General features: G+C 46.7%; 1 protein-coding gene and 1 long non-coding RNA gene across 6 annotated transcripts in view; one reads left to right on the top strand and one right to left on the bottom strand.

Moving 5' to 3' along the window:
• The window catches only part of LOC144781695 (cytochrome P450 2F2-like), a 599280-nt gene extending 596121 nt beyond the window's left edge, over positions 1–3159 (bottom strand). Inside the window, exon 1 of the mRNA XM_078660671.1 lies at positions 2929–3159. Coding sequence (XP_078516797.1) covers positions 2929–3111 — 183 coding nt within the window. The 5' untranslated portion in view covers positions 3112–3159. The remainder of the gene's footprint in view (positions 1–2928) is intronic.
• LOC144781698 (uncharacterized) overlaps positions 1–19555 on the top strand; it is a 572082-nt gene that overhangs the window by 37617 nt on the left and 514910 nt on the right. The gene's annotated exons all lie outside the window — the stretch shown is intronic.

Raw genomic sequence — 19555 nt, 5'->3', positions numbered from 1 at the left:
TAGAGGAAAAAGAGCACTCTGCACAACTGAATACCATGCAAACATAGGACATTTGTGAAGAAACAGAAAGAATTATGTTTATGAGCACTGGAAACCATATAAAGAACATGTCTTGTAACCAGCAACAGAGTAAATTGTGAGACTACATCAAAAATAAAGAATATTAGTATGTTTCTAAGAAATTAGAAAGTGCTAAAGTTCCCTTTGTCTGACACACTTTTTAGAGATAAGTAACTCTTTGGGGAAGACCTACACCAAGCCTCTGATCCACATCCCACCAAACATATATTTCATTTAATAAACTTTATTTTGGCTATTACAGCCATAAAAGTGCATAAAAACAAAGAAAATAATTTTTTTTAACAAGCAGGTAAGTAAATCATAGGAGTAGTCCATTTGGAGATGCACGCAGAAAGTATGGGCTCAGTTTTTAGGGATTAGAGCTTTTACTATACATCAATATGGGAAAGCTATCTTAAAAATATAAATTAATCTCACACCTTTAAGATAGATAAAATATCAAATTAAAAAGTGGCTAACAGTTATCCTTGACTAACAATCATAAAATGTATTTCAGCCCTATTAGTACGGCAAGTGTATAGGTCTCTATAATAATTCTCACGTAATGCTTGCACAAAGATGAACAAACTACAAGAATCCTCAACTCTCATTGGAGCTGTCAAGAAGATACCTACATTTTAACCACATTGCAAATAAAAACTTTGAAATCACAACAGCAAAAACCGGATTAATGTCTGTTTTTAAAATCCTATAGATTTCTATATAGTTTCTAATACCTAGGTTCCTGCACAGTTGGATCACCCACTTAGATCGGGGACTCTTGTATGCTGGACAGAAGAAAACCACGTGTATCACGGTTGCTTCCTCCGCTAGACAACCTGGGCAAAGTGACCTAGGGTGCCTCCCCACTTATTTGTTCGGGCATTGAGCGGGAGAGTCCCATATCTAAATTGGAGATATAATTTGTTTACTAAAACAGGTTGCATAGTGTCTAACACTTGCTCAAACTTGTAATGGCACTTAAAATCGAGAAACCCGTAGGTTAAACTGGTGGTATCAGCAGTCTGTACAATGCAAGACAACTTGTATTCCTTCATAATGCATGCTAAGGACTTTTTTTAAATTTCCACACATGAGGTTTCTGGTTTAGTCTATAAATCTTCCATACCCATTGCTCTAAATGTGTCCCTAATAAAAGCCAGCCAGGGAATCCTGCCCGCACCCAACATAGACAGTACCACTTTTAACTCGTCTCTATAATGGACCAGTTCTGGGGTGCACCAGAGGCGTCGCCAATACATCAATGGGCGTGCTGATATTAAATCTGCTATGGGGTAGATACCTAGGTCCATTTTAAGTGGTACAAGGGGAGTATTTTTTGGGAGGCTTAGAATCTGTCTCATAAAACCATTTTCAGTTACTGTGAGAGTATTCACTGGACAATGCCCCCACAGCTCAGCCCCATATAGAGTGCCTCCCCTAGCTTGTATTTTAAAGCTTTCTAGTGGTGGAGTTATATCTTTTTGGGCCGATGTTTTATGCAATTTGAGGATCCCCCCAGTAGCCTGGGTTAATTTTAGATTTGCCTTATTAATTTGTGATTCCCACTTCATTTTATCGCTTAAAGTAAGGCCTAAATAGTGAAAGATGAAAACCCTATCTAAAGGGCAACCATCCATTATGGGGTGTGGGCAGTTGGTGAAATTCGCGTTAAAAACCATGTATTTTGTCTTTGTGATATTAACCACCAAGTTCCTCCTCTTGCAAAATTGGCTGAATTTCTCTAAGACACGCTGCATCCCCATCGGTGTTTTCGAGAGGAGCAGGGTGTCATCCGCAAACATCAATGCGGAAATTTGCGGTTCGCCAGTTTGGGTGGGTCAATATCTTTAACAGCAAGAAGGTCTTTAATCAACCCGTTGAGAAAGAGAGAGAAAAGCGTAGGTGCAAGCACACAGCCCTGTCTCACCCCCTTTTCAACGGGGAAAGGTGATGTTAATTTGCCATTCTTGCCGAACCTGACCCTAGCAAAAGTTCCCTCATGGAGGGACCTGAACTGATGGCATAGGTACGGTGGGGCACCCATGTCTAGCAAGATGGCCCACAACTGATTGAGGAGACTGGAATTTGATACTGGATAGAGAAGAACTAGAACTGGAGTCTTTAACATGCCTGGTCTTTCTGGTGTTCTTGCCGATGAGGATACCAAAATAGGAGAGAAATCACTTTCCGTGCACTCTGCACAACTGAATGCCATGCAAAAATAGGACACTTGTGAAGAAGCAGAAAGAATTATGTTTATGAGCACTGGAAACCATATAAAGAACATGTCTTGTAACCAGCAACAGAGTAAATTGTGAGACTACATCAAAAATAAAGAATGTTAGTATGTTTCTAAGAAAATAGAAAGTGCTAAAGTTCCCTTTGTCTGACACACTTTTTAGAGATAAGTAACTCTTTGGGGAAGACCTACACCAAGCCTCTGATCCACATCCCACCAAACATATATTTCATTTAATAAACTTTATTTTGGCTATTACAGCCATAAAAGTGCATAAAAACAAAGAAAATAATTTTTTTTAACAAGCAGGTAAGTAAATCAGAGGAGTAGTCCATTTGGAGATGCGCGCAGAAAGTATGGGCTCAGTTTTTAGGGATTAGGGCTTTTACTAGACACACTTTTTAGAGATAAGTAACTCTTTGGGGAAGACCTACACCAAGCCTCTAATCCACATCCCACCAAACATATATTTAAATTGTTTATTTATTTTGAAATATGATGTGGTAAATTTGCCTTTGTCCCTTGTGAAATGTCGCAATTGTATTGTGCTCCATAGTACATCATGCTAAAAGTTAATAAAGAAATCTGGACCAAAAAATATATCAAACAGTCCCCCACCTCTGTACCTTTATTATTGACCGGACCATGTTCTTGCTGTCCAAATGGAGTGCGCTCCCGAGAAAAGGAAGCCAAATCGGTCCAGGTGGAAGTTTGCTTGGTTGGCGTATGGATTTCCAGACCATGATGAAAATTATCGAGAACAGGGTGAGAACTAAGGAAACAGAAATGCCTCCTCCCGCGTCCATCATTCGGATGAAATGTCCAAAGCCTGGCAGCAGCAATGTGTACTCCTGACTTTCAAGAACTGTGTGTGCTTTCTGACCCTCTGTGCTGCATGATGTTAGTTTTATTGAACAATCGCTGTCCATTTTCAACATGGCCTGTTTATCCGATCTTTCCACTTAACTAACGTTTAACTTTGAGAAGCAATACATCAACTTGAAAAGTAGTCATTTAAATGCAGCACAAGTTGTGATTTCACTCTGTCCTATAACCTTATTCGTGCATACAAGCAGAGCCACATTCACAGCAATGCAAACTTGTCAGGACCTTACATGAGTTAACCACCCATTCTCACGTTGGTCGCACTATAACCACAAAAGTATGCAGCCAAAAATGCAGGTAAGAATTCACGTATTTACATTGAATGGTAGCACAAAACCTCAATGAATTGCACATTCTTCTAGCCAGTTAGAGAAGGAGAGTCCTGGTTTTAATAAACACAAGGGAGGCAAATATTATGCAATCTCTTTCCCTGCTGTTTATTGAATATTATTTTTAAAGCAGTACATTCCCATGAGTCTGCTTTCATGGGCAGAAAGTAACAACATCAAAAACATTCACTCATCCACCACACACTGGGTGGGTCCAACCAACGTGTCTTCTTTTCTTGAGGATTGCGAGTTCAAGTCCATGGAAAACATGAAACAGTACAGAACTTAATAGAAATCTCATAGGCAGTCAAATCACTGCCTTTTTGCTTTGGTGAACTTCTATGCAGAACATGTCATCCATTCACAAGAAATGTCTTTCTTCAAGCATATCGCCAACTGGCTCCTCATTGTCTGGTTGTTCAATATTGGCACTAGGAATAACCATAGAGAACATTTTACCACGATTATCAGGGCAGGCATACCTTTCAGTGGTGGGATAATATTCACATCCTTTCTCTTTAATAAAATCAGGACTCTCCTATGCCACTTGTATTAATATACATTGTTACTATGTCTCCTTTGCAATTGTATTACTAAACAGGAGGCCCATATTATGCAAGCTTATATTATATTTCCAACTGTCATTACCGCAGGCTGAGCAGGCTTATAATAAAGCATTTTTTAAATGTTGACACTCTAGACCAATCTGCTGATTTAAGGCCATCCTCTAATTTAGTTATTGCCCAAAATGCTTTTGAGCCCCAAAATGCCCTGTGTGTACCCTAACCAGGGTCATCACCCCTTTAACCCATCTACTTATGACAGTTGTGTACCATGAAGTGAACAATCTTACCAATGAGACCAATAATTGTGAGACAGAGGTTCTAAAGGCCTCAGTCACCGTCACATAATGCTTAAGCCAACTCACGACAATTAAGGTACACAAGGAATGAAGACAACTCTACAGAGATCAAGGACATTTTGATATAGCTTGTAATGTTAAAGCAGACTTCCCACTGGCAAGAAATGCATTGTAGAAAGTTCCAAAGATCTAACATCTAAACCCTTTTAAATTATACTAACCATAGTAACATGACCAACTTGCACAATAATAACTTTAAAGAAAGTTTATTATTGTCTTGCCAACTTAGAGAAGTGGTTAACCATCATTAACTCTCCAAGTATTTGGAATCCAACCATCTCCCTCATGATAAACAATCTGGCTTTCAAGCAGGCTACAACACAGAATCCACTCTCCTGGAAGTTACTGAATTGTGTGATGTCTTGCGGAGTTGGGATGAGAGTCGACTGAATGTGGTTTCGGGCAGAACGTGCGCGGTCTATGATGATTTTATTTGAGTTGATGTCAGGCTCGAGGAGTAGTCTAAGATCCTGGGATTGATTTGTGGTGTTGAAGACAACAATTTGATGTCATTGTTTGGCCAATGATTGCGGTAAGTCGTAAAGCGCTATCGATGACCCGCCTGAGATAGGGAGCTTTTGTGTCATTGGATCTGTCAGAGTCGTCTGGGAAGCCTTGTGCACAAAGATGGACTGTGTAATCTCAAGTGGCCAGCGCAGATTGTGGGTCACAGTGTGTGAATGTTCTTGAGTGCCTGAATTCTATCGATCTTGAAGAGAAGAGAGGCAGACAGTTACTCGTTTCTATGATTGAGAATGTGAATGCGTAAAGAAAGAGTGTGAAGGAGGATGTACCACTGTGAGGGGGAAGAGTGACGTCGGAGTGTGCCACACTGCGATAAGTCGGTTGGGCTAATGCCACTCTAGGATTGGTGGGTTGTCATCGGGAAGTTTAAATGAAAACATCTTGTGGGTAAAGAGTTTGATTCAAACATGCAATGCTTTAGAGTATTACAACATCTTTATAGGGGAGATAGAGGAGTGGTGACTCGAGTGGGTAAGGAAGCACCACCCGAGGATACGCCAGCACATTACATGTCAACAAATGTAGGACTCCATACTATAGTTTATATTTACAACAAGGGGTGGTGATGGACAGAGTCTCTGAATTAAGCAGAATACTCTCACCCAGTCAAGAGATCAGGGCTAGATCCAACACCGTTTTTTAGCTCATTGCACCATCCCAGTTTCAGAACCTGGCTGTATGCAAATTAGTCTGTCCCTGGCCCAGTGCATCATGGGAACAGGGCAGACCAGACTACAAAAGCCAATTCTTACACTGGGAAGGAAACAAGGTTCCGGGGACCGGTTTCTGGCATTTCAGCCGTCTTCGGCCCGGCTTGCTTGAATTCTGATGGTGCAATGAGCAAGGGACTCACATCTGAGTATACCCTTCCACGCTTAGGGTGGACAAAAATATTTACAACAAGGGGTGGTGATGGACAGAGTCTCTGAATTAAGCAGAATACTCTCACCCAGTCAAGAGATCAGGGCTAGATCCAACACCGTTTTTTAGCTCATTGCACCATCCCAGTTTCAGAACCTGGCTGTATGCAAATTAGTCTGTCCCTGGCCCAGTGCATCATGGGAACAGGGCAGACCAGACTACAAAAGCCAATTCTTACACTGGGAAGGAAACAAGGTTCCGGGGACCGGTTTCTGGCATTTCAGCCGTCTTCGGCCCGGCTTGCTTGAATCCTGATGGTGCAATGAGCAAGGGACTCACATCTGAGTATACCCTTCCACGCTTAGGGTGGACAAAAATATTTACAACAAGGGGTGGTGATGGACAGAGTCTCTGAATTAAGCAGAATACTCTCACCCAGTCAAGAGATCAGGGCTAGATCCAACACCGTTTTTTAGCTCATTGCACCATCCCAGTTTCAGAACCTGGCTGTATGCAAATTAGTCTGTCCCTGGCCCAGTGCATCATGGGAACAGGGCAGACCAGACTACAAAAGCCAATTCTTACACTGGGAAGGAAACAAGGTTCCGGGGACCGGTTTCTGGCATTTCAGCCGTCTTCGGCCCGGCTTGCTTGAATCCTGATGGTGCAATGAGCAAGGGACTCACATCTGAGTGTACCCTTCCACGCTTAGGGTGGACAAAAATATTTACAACAAGGGGTGGTGATGGACAGAGTCTCTGAATTAAGCAGAATACTCTCACCCAGTCAAGAGATCAGGGCTAGATCCAACACCGTTTTTTAGCTCATTGCACCATCCCAGTTTCAGAACCTGGCTGTATGCAAATTAGTCTGTCCCTGGCCCAGTGCATCATGGGAACAGGGCAGACCAGACTACAAAAGCCAATTCTTACACTAGGAAGGAAACAAGGTTCCGGGGACCGGTTTCTGGCATTTCAGCCGTCTTCGGCCCGGCTTGCTTGAATCCTGATGGTGCAATGAGCAAGGGACTCACATCTGAGTATACCCTTCCACGCTTAGGGTGGACAAAAATATTTACAACAAGGGGTGGTGATGGACAGAGTCTCTGAATTAAGCAGAATACTCTCACCCAGTCAAGAGATCAGGGCTAGATCCAACACCGTTTTTTAGCTCATTGCACCATCCCAGTTTCAGAACCTGGCTGTATGCAAATTAGTCTGTCCCTGGCCCAGTGCATCATGGGAACAGGGCAGACCAGACTACAAAAGCCAATTCTTACACTGGGAAGGAAACAAGGTTCCGGGGACCGGTTTCTGGCATTTCAGCCGTCTTCGGCCCGGCTTGCTTGAATCCTGATGGTGCAATGAGCAAGGGACTCACATCTGAGTATACCCTTCCACGCTTAGGGTGGACAAAAATATTTACAACAAGGGGTGGTGATGGACAGAGTGTCTGAATTAAGCAGAATACTTTCACCCAGTCAAGAGATCAGAGCTAGATCCAACACCGTTTTTTAGCTCATTGCACCATCCCAGTTTCAGAACCTGGCTGTATGCAAATTAGTCTGTCCCTGGCCCAGTGCATCATGGGAACAGGGCAGACCAGACTACAAAAGCCAATTCTTACACTGGGAAGGAAACAAGGTTCCGGGGACCGGTTTCTGGCATTTCAGCCGTCTTCGGCCCGGCTTGCTTGAATCCTGATGGTGCAATGAGCAAGGGACTCACATCTGAGTATACCCTTCCACGCTTAGGGTGGACAAAAATATTTACAACAAGGGGTGGTGATGGACAGAGTCTCTGAATTAAGCAGAATACTCTCACCCAGTCAAGAGATCAGGGCTAGATCCAACACCGTTTTTTAGCTCATTGCACCATCCCAGTTTCAGAACCTGGCTGTATGCAAATTAGTCTGTCCCTGGCCCAGTGCATCATGGGAACAGGGCAGACCAGACTACAAAAGCCAATTCTTACACTGGGAAGGAAACAAGGTTCCGGGGACCGGTTTCTGGCATTTCAGCCGTCTTCGGCCCGGCTTGCTTGAATCCTGATGGTGCAATGAGCAAGGGACTCACATCTGAGTGTACCCTTCCACGCTTAGGGTGGACAAAAATATTTACAACAAGGGGTGGTGATGGACAGAGTCTCTGAATTAAGCAGAATACTCTCACCCAGTCAAGAGATCAGGGCTAGATCCAACACCGTTTTTTAGCTCATTGCACCATCCCAGTTTCAGAACCTGGCTGTATGCAAATTAGTCTGTCCCTGGCCCAGTGCATCATGGGAACAGGGCAGACCAGACTACAAAAGCCAATTCTTACACTGGGAAGGAAACAAGGTTCCGGGGACCGGTTTCTGGCATTTCAGCCGTCTTCGGCCCGGCTTGCTTGAATCCTGATGGTGCAATGAGCAAGGGACTCACATCTGAGTATACCCTTCCACGCTTAGGGTGGACAAAAATATTTACAACAAGGGGTGGTGATGGACAGAGTCTCTGAATTAAGCAGAATACTCTCACCCAGTCAAGAGATCAGGGCTAGATCCAACACCGTTTTTTAGCTCATTGCACCATCCCAGTTTCAGAACCTGGCTGTATGCAAATTAGTCTGTCCCTGGCCCAGTGCATCATGGGAACAGGGCAGACCAGACTACAAAAGCCAATTCTTACACTGGGAAGGAAACAAGGTTCCGGGGACCGGTTTCTGGCATTTCAGCCGTCTTCGGCCCGGCTTGCTTGAATCCTGATGGTGCAATGAGCAAGGGACTCACATCTGAGTATACCCTTCCACGCTTAGGGTGGACAAAAATATTTACAACAAGGGGTGGTGATGGACAGAGTCTCTGAATTAAGCAGAATACTCTCACCCAGTCAAGAGATCAGGGCTAGATCCAACACCGTTTTTTAGCTCATTGCACCATCCCAGTTTCAGAACCTGGCTGTATGCAAATTAGTCTGTCCCTGGCCCAGTGCATCACGGGAACAGGGCAGACCAGACTACAAAAGCCAATTCTTACACTGGGAAGGAAACAAGGTTCCGGGGACCGGTTTCTGGCATTTCAGCCGTCTTCGGCCCGGCTTGCTTGAATCCTGATGGTGCAATGAGCAAGGGACTCACATCTGAGTATACCCTTCCACGCTTAGGGTGGACAAAAATATTTACAACAAGGGGTGGTGATGGACAGAGTCTCTGAATTAAGCAGAATACTCTCACCCAGTCAAGAGATCAGGGCTAGATCCAACACCGTTTTTTAGCTCATTGCACCATCCCAGTTTCAGAACCTGGCTGTATGCAAATTAGTCTGTCCCTGGCCCAGTGCATCATGGGAACAGGGCAGACCAGACTACAAAAGCCAATTCTTACACTGGGAAGGAAACAAGGTTCCGGGGACCGGTTTCTGGCATTTCAGCCGTCTTCGGCCCGGCTTGCTTGAATCCTGATGGTGCAATGAGCAAGGGACTCACATCTGAGTGTACCCTTCCACGCTTAGGGTGGACAAAAATATTTACAACAAGGGGTGGTGATGGACAGAGTCTCTGAATTAAGCAGAATACTCTCACCCAGTCAAGAGATCAGGGCTAGATCCAACACCGTTTTTTAGCTCATTGCACCATCCCAGTTTCAGAACCTGGCTGTATGCAAATTAGTCTGTCCCTGGCCCAGTGCATCATGGGAACAGGGCAGACCAGACTACAAAAGCCAATTCTTACACTGGGAAGGAAACAAGGTTCCGGGGACCGGTTTCTGGCATTTCAGACGTCTGCGGCCCGGCTTGCTTGAATCCTGATGGTGCAATGAGCAAGGGACTCACATCTGAGTATACCCTTCCACGCTTAGGGTGGACAAAAATATTTACAACGAGGGGTGGTGATGGACAGAGTCTCTGAATTAAGCAGAATACTCTCACCCAGTCAAGAGATCAGGGCTAGATCCAACACCGTTTTTTAGCTCATTGCACCATCCCAGTTTCAGAACCTGGCTGTATGCAAATTAGTCTGTCCCTGGCCCAGTGCATCATGGGAACAGGGCAGACCAGACTACAAAAGCCAATTCTTACACTGGGAAGGAAACAAGGTTCCGGGGACCAGTTTCTGGCATTTCAGCCGTCTTCGGCCCGGCTTGCTTGAATCCTGATGGTGCAATGAGCAAGGGACTCACATCTGAGTATACCCTTCCACGCTTAGGGTGGACAAAAATATTTACAACAAGGGGTGGTGATGGACAGAGTCTCTGAATTAAGCAGAATACTCTCACCCAGTCAAGAGATCAGGGCTAGATCCAACACCGTTTTTTAGCTCATTGCACCATCCCAGTTTCAGAACCTGGCTGTATGCAAATTAGTCTGTCCCTGGCCCAGTGCATCATGGGAACAGGGCAGACCAGACTACAAAAGCCAATTCTTACACTGGGAAGGAAACAAGGTTCCGGGGACCGGTTTCTGGCATTTCAGCCGTCTTCGGCCCGGCTTGCTTGAATCCTGATGGTGCAATGAGCAAGGGACTCACATCTGAGTATACCCTTCCACGCTTAGGGTGGACAAAAATATTTACAACAAGGGGTGGTGATGGACAGAGTCTCTGAATTAAGCAGAATACTCTCACCCAGTCAAGAGATCAGGGCTAGATCCAACACCGTTTTTTAGCTCATTGCACCATCCCAGTTTCAGAACCTGGCTGTATGCAAATTAGTCTGTCCCTGGGCCAGTGCATCATGGGAACAGGGCAGACCAGACTACAAAAGCCAATTCTTACACTGGGAAGGAAACAAGGTTCCGGGGACCGGTTTCTGGCATTTCAGCCGTCTTCGGCCCGGCTTGCTTGAATCCTGATGGTGCAATGAGCAAGGGACTCACATCTGAGTATACCCTTCCACGCTTAGGGTGGACAAAAATATTTACAACAAGGGGTGGTGATGGACAGAGTCTCTGAATTAAGCAGAATACTCTCACCCAGTCAAGAGATCAGGGCTAGATCCAACACCGTTTTTTAGCTCATTGCACCATCCCAGTTTCAGAACCTGGCTGTATGCAAATTAGTCTGTCCCTGGCCCAGTGCATCATGGGAACAGGGCAGACCAGACTACAAAAGCCAATTCTTACACTGGGAAGGAAACAAGGTTCCGGGGACCGGTTTCTGGCATTTCAGCCGTCTTCGGCCCGGGTTGCTTGAATCCTGATGGTGCAATGAGCAAGGGACTCACATCTGACTATACCCTTCCACGCTTAGGGTGGACAAAAATATTTACAACAAGGGGTGGTGATGGGCAGAGTCTCTGAATTAAGCAGAATACTCTCACCCAGTCAAGAGATCAGGGCTAGATCCAACACCGTTTTTTAGCTCATTGCACCATCCCAGTTTCAGAACCTGGCTGTATGCAAATTAGTCTGTCCCTGGCCCAGTGCATCATGGGAACAGGGCAGACCAGACTACAAAAGCCAATTCTTACACTGGGAAGGAAACAAGGTTCCGGGGACCGGTTTCTGGCATTTCAGCCGTCTTCGGCCCGGCTTGCTTGAATCCTGATGGTGCAATGAGCAAGGGACTCACATCTGAGTATACCCTTCCACGCTTAGGGTGGACAAAAATATTTACAACAAGGGGTGGTGATGGACAGAGTCTCTGAATTAAGCAGAATACTCTCACCCAGTCAAGAGATCAGGGCTAGATCCAACACCGTTTTTAAGCTCATTGCACCATCCCAGTTTCAGAACCTGGCTGTATGCAAATTAGTCTGTCCCTGGCCCAGTGCATCATGGGAACAGGGCAGACCAGACTACAAAAGCCAATTCTTACACTGGGAAGGAAACAAGGTTCCGGGGACCGGTTTCTGGCATTTCAGCCGTCTTCGGCCCGGCTTGCTTGAATCCTGATGGTGCAATGAGCAAGGGACTCACATCTGAGTGTACCCTTCCACGCTTAGGGTGGACAAAAATATTTACAACAAGGGGTGGTGATGGACAGAGTCTCTGAATTAAGCAGAATACTCTCACCCAGTCAAGAAATCAGGGCTAGATCCAACACCGTTTTTTAGCTCATTGCACCATCCCAGTTTCAGAACCTGGCTGTATGCAAATTAGTCTGTCCCTGGCCCAGTGCATCATGGGAACAGGGCAGACCAGACTACAAAAGCCAATTCTTACACTGGGAAGGAAACAAGGTTCCGGGGACCGGTTTCTGGCATTTCAGCCGTCTTCGGCCCGGCTTGCTTGAATCCTGATGGTGCAATGAGCAAGGGACTCACATCTGAGTATACCCTTCCACGCTTAGGGTGGACAAAAATATTTACAACAAGGGGTGGTGATGGACAGAGTCTCTGAATTAAGCAGAATACTCTCACCCAGTCAAGAGATCAGGGCTAGATCCAACACCGTTTTTTAGCTCATTGCACCATCCCAGTTTCAGAACCTGGCTGTATGCAAATTAGTCTGTCCCTGGCCCAGTGCATCATGGGAACAGGGCAGACCAGACTACAAAAGCCAATTCTTACACTGGGAAGGAAACAAGGTTCCGGGGACCGGTTTCTGGCATTTCAGCTGTCTTCGGCCCGGCTTGCTTGAATCCTGATGGTGCAATGAGCAAGGGACTCACATCTGAGTATACCCTTCCACGTTTAGGGTGGACAAAAATATTTACAACAAGGGGTGGTGATGGACAGAGTCTCTGAATTAAGCAGAATACTCTCACCCAGTCAAGAGATCAGGGCTAGATCCAACACCGTTTTTTAGCTCATTGCACCATCCCAGTTTCAGAACCTGGCTGTATGCAAATTAGTCTGTCCCTGGCCCAGTGCATCATGGGAACAGGGCAGACCAGACTACAAAAGCCAATTCTTACACTGGGAAGGAAACAAGGTTCCGGGGACCGGTTTCTGGCATTTCAGCCGTCTTCGGCCCGGCTTGCTTGAATCCTGATGGTGCAATGAGCAAGGGACTCACATCTGAGTATACCCTTCCACGCTTAGGGTGGACAAAAATATTTACAACAAGGGGTGGTGATGGACAGAGTCTCTGAATTAAGCAGAATACTCTCACCCAGTCAAGAGATCAGGGCTAGATCCAACACCGTTTTTTAGCTCATTGCACCATCCCAGTTTCAGAACCTGGCTGTATGCAAATTAGTCTGTCCCTGGCCCAGTGCATCATGGGAACAGGGCAGACCAGACTACAAAAGCCAATTCTTACACTGGGAAGGAAACAAGGTTCCGGGGACCGGTTTCTGGCATTTCAGCCGTCTTCGGCCCGGCTTGCTTGAATCCTGATGGTGCAATGAGCAAGGGACTCACATCTGAGTGTACCCTTCCACGCTTAGGGTGGACAAAAATATTTACAACAAGGGGTGGTGATGGACAGAGTCTCTGAATTAAGCAGAATACTCTCACCCAGTCAAGAGATCAGGGCTAGATCCAACACCGTTTTTTAGCTCATTGCACCATCCCAGTTTCAGAACCTGGCTGTATGCAAATTAGTCTGTCCCTGGCCCAGTGCATCATGGGAACAGGGCAGACCAGACTACAAAAGCCAATTCTTACACTGGGAAGGAAACAAGGTTCCGGGGACCGGTTTCTGGCATTTCAGCCGTCTTCGGCCCGGCTTGCTTGAATCCTGATGGTGCAATGAGCAAGGGACTCACATCTGAGTATACCCTTCCACGCTTAGGGTGGACAAAAATATTTACAACAAGGGGTGGTGATGGACAGAGTCTCTGAATTAAGCAGAATACTCTCACCCAGTCAAGAGATCAGGGCTAGATCCAACACCGTTTTTTAGCTCATTGCACCATCCCAGTTTCAGAACCTGGCTGTATGCAAATTAGTCTGTCCCTGGCCCAGTGCATCATGGGAACAGGGCAGACCAGACTACAAAAGCCAATTCTTACACTGGGAAGGAAACAAGGTTCCGGGGACCGGTTTCTGGCATTTCAGCCGTCTTCGGTCCGGCTTGCTTGAATCCTGATGGTGCAATGAGCAAGGGACTCACATCTGAGTATACCCTTCCACGCTTAGGGTGGACAAAAATATTTACAACAAGGGGTGGTGATGGACAGAGTCTCTGAATTAAGCAGAATACTCTCACCCAGTCAAGAGATCAGGGCTAGATCCAACACCGTTTTTTAGCTCATTGCACCATCCCAGTTTCAGAACCTGGCTGTATGCAAATTAGTCTGTCCCTGGCCCAGTGCATCACGGGAACAGGGCAGACCAGACTACAAAAGCCAATTCTTACACTGGGAAGGAAACAAGGTTCCGGGGACCGGTTTCTGGCATTTCAGCCGTCTTCGACCCGGCTTGCTTGAATCCTGATGGTGCAATGAGCAAGGGACTCACATCTGAGTATACCCTTCCACGCTTAGGGTGGACAAAAATATTTACAACAAGGGGTGGTGATGGACAGAGTCTCTGAATTAAGCAGAATACTCTCACCCAGTCAAGAGATCAGGGCTAGATCCAACACCGTTTTTTAGCTCATTGCACCATCCCAGTTTCAGAACCTGGCTGTATGCAAATTAGTCTGTCCCTGGCCCAGTGCATCATGGGAACAGGGCAGACCAGACTACAAAAGCCAATTCTTACACTGGGAAGGAAACAAGGTTCCGGGGACCGGTTTCTGGCATTTCAGCCGTCTTCGGCCCGGCTTGCTTGAATCCTGATGGTGCAATGAGCAAGGGACTCACATCTGAGTGTACCCTTCCACGCTTAGGGTGGACAAAAATATTTACAACAAGGGGTGGTGATGGACAGAGTCTCTGAATTAAGCAGAATACTCTCACCCAGTCAAGAGATCAGGGCTAGATCCAACACCGTTTTTTAGCTCATTGCACCATCCCAGTTTCAGAACCTGGCTGTATGCAAATTAGTCTGTCCCTGGCCCAGTGCATCATGGGAACAGGGCAGACCAGACTACAAAAGCCAATTCTTACACTGGGAAGGAAACAAGGTTCCGGGGACCGGTTTCTGGCATTTCAGACGTCTTCGGCCCGGCTTGCTTGAATCCTGATGGTGCAATGAGCAAGGGACTCACATCTGAGTATACCCTTCCACGCTTAGGGTGGACAAAAATATTTACAACAAGGGGTGGTGATGGACAGAGTCTCTGAATTAAGCAGAATACTCTCACCCAGTCAAGAGATCAGGGCTAGATCCAACACCGTTTTTTAGCTCATTGCACCATCCCAGTTTCAGAACCTGGCTGTATGCAAATTAGTCTGTCCCTGGCCCAGTGCATCATGGGAACAGGGCAGACCAGACTACAAAAGCCAATTCTTACACTGGGAAGGAAACAAGGTTCCGGGGACCGGTTTCTGGCATTTCAGCCGTCTTCGGCCCGGCTTGCTTGAATCCTGATGGTGCAATGAGCAAGGGACTCACATCTGAGTATACCCTTCCACGCTTAGGGTGGACAAAAATATTTACAACAAGGGGTGGTGATGGACAGAGTCTCTGAATTAAGCAGAATACTCTCACCCAGTCAAGAGATCAGGGCTAGATCCAACACCGTTTTTTAGCTCATTGCACCATCCCAGTTTCAGAACCTGGCTGTATGCAAATTAGTCTGTCCCTGGCCCAGTGCATCATGGGAACAGGGCAGACCAGACTACAAAAGCCAATTCTTACACTGGGAAGGAAACAAGGTTCCGGGGACCGGTTTCTGGCATTTCAGCCGTCTTCGGCCCGGCTTGCTTGAATCCTGATGGTGCAATGAGCAAGGGACTCACATCTGAGTATACCCTTCCACGCTTAGGGTGGACAAAAATATTTACAACAAGGGGTGGTGATGGACAGAGTCTCTGAATTAAGCAGAATACTCTCACCCAGTCAAGAGATCAGGGCTAGATCCAACACCGTTTTTTAGCTCATTGCACCATCCCAGTTTCAGAACCTGGCTGTATGCAAATTAGTCTGTCCCTGGGCCAGTGCATCATGGGAACAGGGCAGACCAGACTACAAAAGCCAATTCTTACACTGGGAAGGAAACAAGGTTCCGGGGACCGGTTTCTGGCATTTCAGCCGTCTTCGGCCCGGCTTGCTTGAATCCTGATGGTGCAATGAGCAAGGGACTCACATCTGAGTATACCCTTCCACGCTTAGGGTGGACAAAAATATTTAGAACAAGGGGTGGTGATGGACAGAGTCTCTGAATTAAGCAGAATACTCTCACCCAGTCAAGAGATCAGGGCTAGATCCAACACCGTTTTTTAGCTCATTGCACCATCCCAGTTTCAGAACCTGGCTGTATGCAAATTAGTCTGTCCCTGGCCCAGTGCATCATGGGAACAGGGCAGACCAGACTACAAAAGCCAATTCTTACACTGGGAAGGAAACAAGGTTCCGGGGACCGGTTTCTGGCATTTCAGCCGTCTTCGGCCCGGGTTGCTTGAATCCTGATGGTGCAATGAGCAAGGGACTCACATCTGAGTATACCCTTCCACGCTTAGGGTGGACAAAAATATTTACAACAAGGGGTGGTGATGGGCAGAGTCTCTGAATTAAGCAGAATACTCTCACCCAGTCAAGAGATCAGGGCTAGATCCAACACCGTTTTTTAGCTCATTGCACCATCCCAGTTTCAGAACCTGGCTGTATGCAAATTAGTCTGTCCCTGGCCCAGTGCATCACGGGAACAGGGCAGACCAGACTACAAAAGCCAATTCTTACACTGGGAAGGAAACAAGGTTCCGGGGACCGGTTTCTGGCATTTCAGCCGTCTTCGACCCGGCTTGCTTGAATCCTGATGGTGCAATGAGCAAGGGACTCACATCTGAGTATACCCTTCCACGCTTAGGGTGGACAACAATATTTACAACAAGGGGTGGTGATGGACAGAGTCTCTGAATTAAGCAGAATACTCTCACCCAGTCAAGAGATCAGGGCTAGATCCAACACCGTTTTTTAGCTCATTGCACCATCCCAGTTTCAGAACCTGGCTGTATGCAAATTAGTCTGTCCCTGGCCCAGTGCATCATGGGAACAGGGCAGACCAGACTACAAAAGCCAATTCTTACACTGGGAAGGAAACAAGGTTCCGGGGACCGGTTTCTGGCATTTCAGACGTCTTCGGCCCGGCTTGCTTGAATCCTGATGGTGCAATGAGCAAGGGACTCACATCTGAGTATACCCTTCCACGCTTAGGGTGGACAAAAATATTTACAACAAGGGGTGGTGATGGACAGAGTCTCTGAATTAAGCAGAATACTCTCACCCAGTCAAGAGATCAGGGCTAGATCCAACACCGTTTTTTAGCTCATTGCACCATCCCAGTTTCAGAACCTGGCTGTATGCAAATTAGTCTGTCCCTGGCCCAGTGCATCATGGGAACAGGGCAGACCAGACTACAAAAGCCAATTCTTACACTGGGAAGGAAACAAGGTTCCGGGGACCGGTTTCTGGCATTTCAGCCGTCTTCGGCCCGGCTTGCTTGAATCCTGATGGTGCAATGAGCAAGGGACTCACATCTGAGTATACCCTTCCACGCTTAGGGTGGACAAAAATATTTACAACAAGGGGTGGTGATGGACAGAGTCTCTGAATTAAGCAGAATACTCTCACCCAGTCAAGAGATCAGGGCTAGATCCAACACCGTTTTTTAGCTCATTGCACCATCCCAGTTTCAGAACCTGGCTGTATGCAAATTAGTCTGTCCCTGGCCCAGTGCATCATGGGAACAGGGCAGACCAGACTACAAAAGCCAATTCTTACACGGGGAAGGAAACAAGGTTCCGGGGACCGGTTTCTGGCATTTCAGCCGTCTTCGGCCCGGCTTGCTTGAATCCTGATGGTGCAATGAGCAAGGGACTCACATCTGAGTATACCCTTCCACGCTTAGGGTGGACAAAAATATTTACAACAAGGGGTGGTGATGGACAGAGTCTCTGAATTAAGCAGAATACTCTCACCCAGTCAAGAGATCAGGGCTAGATCCAACACCGTTTTTTAGCTCATTGCACCATCCCAGTTTCAGAACCTGGCTGTATGCAAATTAGTCTGTCCCTGGGCCAGTGCATCATGGGAACAGGGCAGACCAGACTACAAAAGCCAATTCTTACACTGGGAAGGAAACAAGGTTCCGGGGACCGGTTTCTGGCATTTCAGCCGTCTTCGGCCCGGCTTGCTTGAATCCTGATGGTGCAATGAGCAAGGGACTCACATCTGAGTATACCCTTCCACGCTTAGGGTGGACAAAAATATTTAGAACAAGGGGTGGTGATGGACAGAGTCTCTGAATTAAGCAGAATACTCTCACCCAGTCAAGAGATCAGGGCTAGATCCAACACCGTTTTTTAGCTCATTGCACCATCCCAGTTTCAGAACCTGGCTGTATGCAAATTAGTCTGTCCCTGGCCCAGTGCATCATGGGAACAGGGCAGGGCAGACCAGACTACAAAAGCCAATTCTTACACTGGGAAGGAAACAAGGTTCCGGGGACCGGTTTCTGGCATTTCAGCCGTCTTCGGCCCGGCTTGCTTGAATCCTGATGGTGCAATGAGCAAGGGACTCACATCTGAGTGTACCCTTCCACGCTTAGGGTGGACAAAAATATTTACAACAAGGGGTGGTGATGGACAGAGTCTCTGAATTAAGCAGAATACTCTCACCCAGTCAAGAGATCAGGGCTAGATCCAACACCGTTTTTTAGCTCATTGCACCATCCCAGTTTCAGAACCTGGCTGTATGCAAATTAGTCTGTCCCTGGCCCAGTGCATCATGGGAACAGGGCAGACCAGACTACAAAAGCCAATTCTTACACTGGGAAGGAAACAAGGTTCCGGGGACCGGTTTCTGGCATTTCAGACGTCTTCGGCCCGGCTTGCTTGAATCCTGATGGTGCAATGAGCAAGGGACTCACATCTGAGTATACCCTTCCACGCTTAGGGTGGACAAAAATATTTACAACAAGGGGTGGTGATGGACAGAGTCTCTGAATTAAGCAGAATACTCTCACCCAGTCAAGAGATCAGGGCTTGATCCAACACCGTTTTTTAGCTCATTGCACCATCCCAGTTTCAGAACCTGGCTGTATGCAAATTAGTCTGTCCCTGGCCCAGTGCATCATGGGAACAGGGCAGACCAGACTACAAAAGCCAATTCTTACACTGGGAAGGAAACAAGGTTCCGGGGACCGGTTTCTGGCATTTCAGCCGTCTTCGGCCCGGCTTGCTTGAATCCTGATGGTGCAATGAGCAAGGGACTCACATCTGAGTATACCCTTCCACGCTTAGGGTGGACAAAAATATTTACAACAAGGGGTGGTGATGGACAGAGTCTCTGAATTAAGCAGAATACTCTCACCCAGTCAAGAGATCAGGGCTAGATCCAACACCGTTTTTTAGCTCATTGCACCATCCCAGTTTCAGAACCTGGCTGTATGCAAATTAGTCTGTCCCTGGCCCAGTGCATCATGGGAACAGGGCAGACCAGACTACAAAAGCCAATTCTTACACGGGGAAGGAAACAAGGTTCCGGGGACCGGTTTCTGGCATTTCAGCCGTCTTCGGCCCGGCTTGCTTGAATCCTGATGGTGCAATGAGCAAGGGACTCACATCTGAGTATACCCTTCCACGCTTAGGGTGGACAAAAATATTTACAACAAGGGGTGGTGATGGACAGAGTCTCTGAATTAAGCAGAATACTCTCACCCAGTCAAGAGATCAGGGCTAGATCCAACACCGTTTTTTAGCTCATTGCACCATCCCAGTTTCTGAACCTGGCTGTATGCAAATTAGTCTGTCCCTGGGCCAGTG

Source organism: Lissotriton helveticus, chromosome 9, assembly GCF_964261635.1.
Source record: "Lissotriton helveticus chromosome 9, aLisHel1.1, whole genome shotgun sequence".
NCBI lineage: Eukaryota > Metazoa > Chordata > Amphibia > Caudata > Salamandridae > Lissotriton > Lissotriton helveticus.
This window is presented reverse-complemented; position numbering and strand designations above follow the sequence as displayed.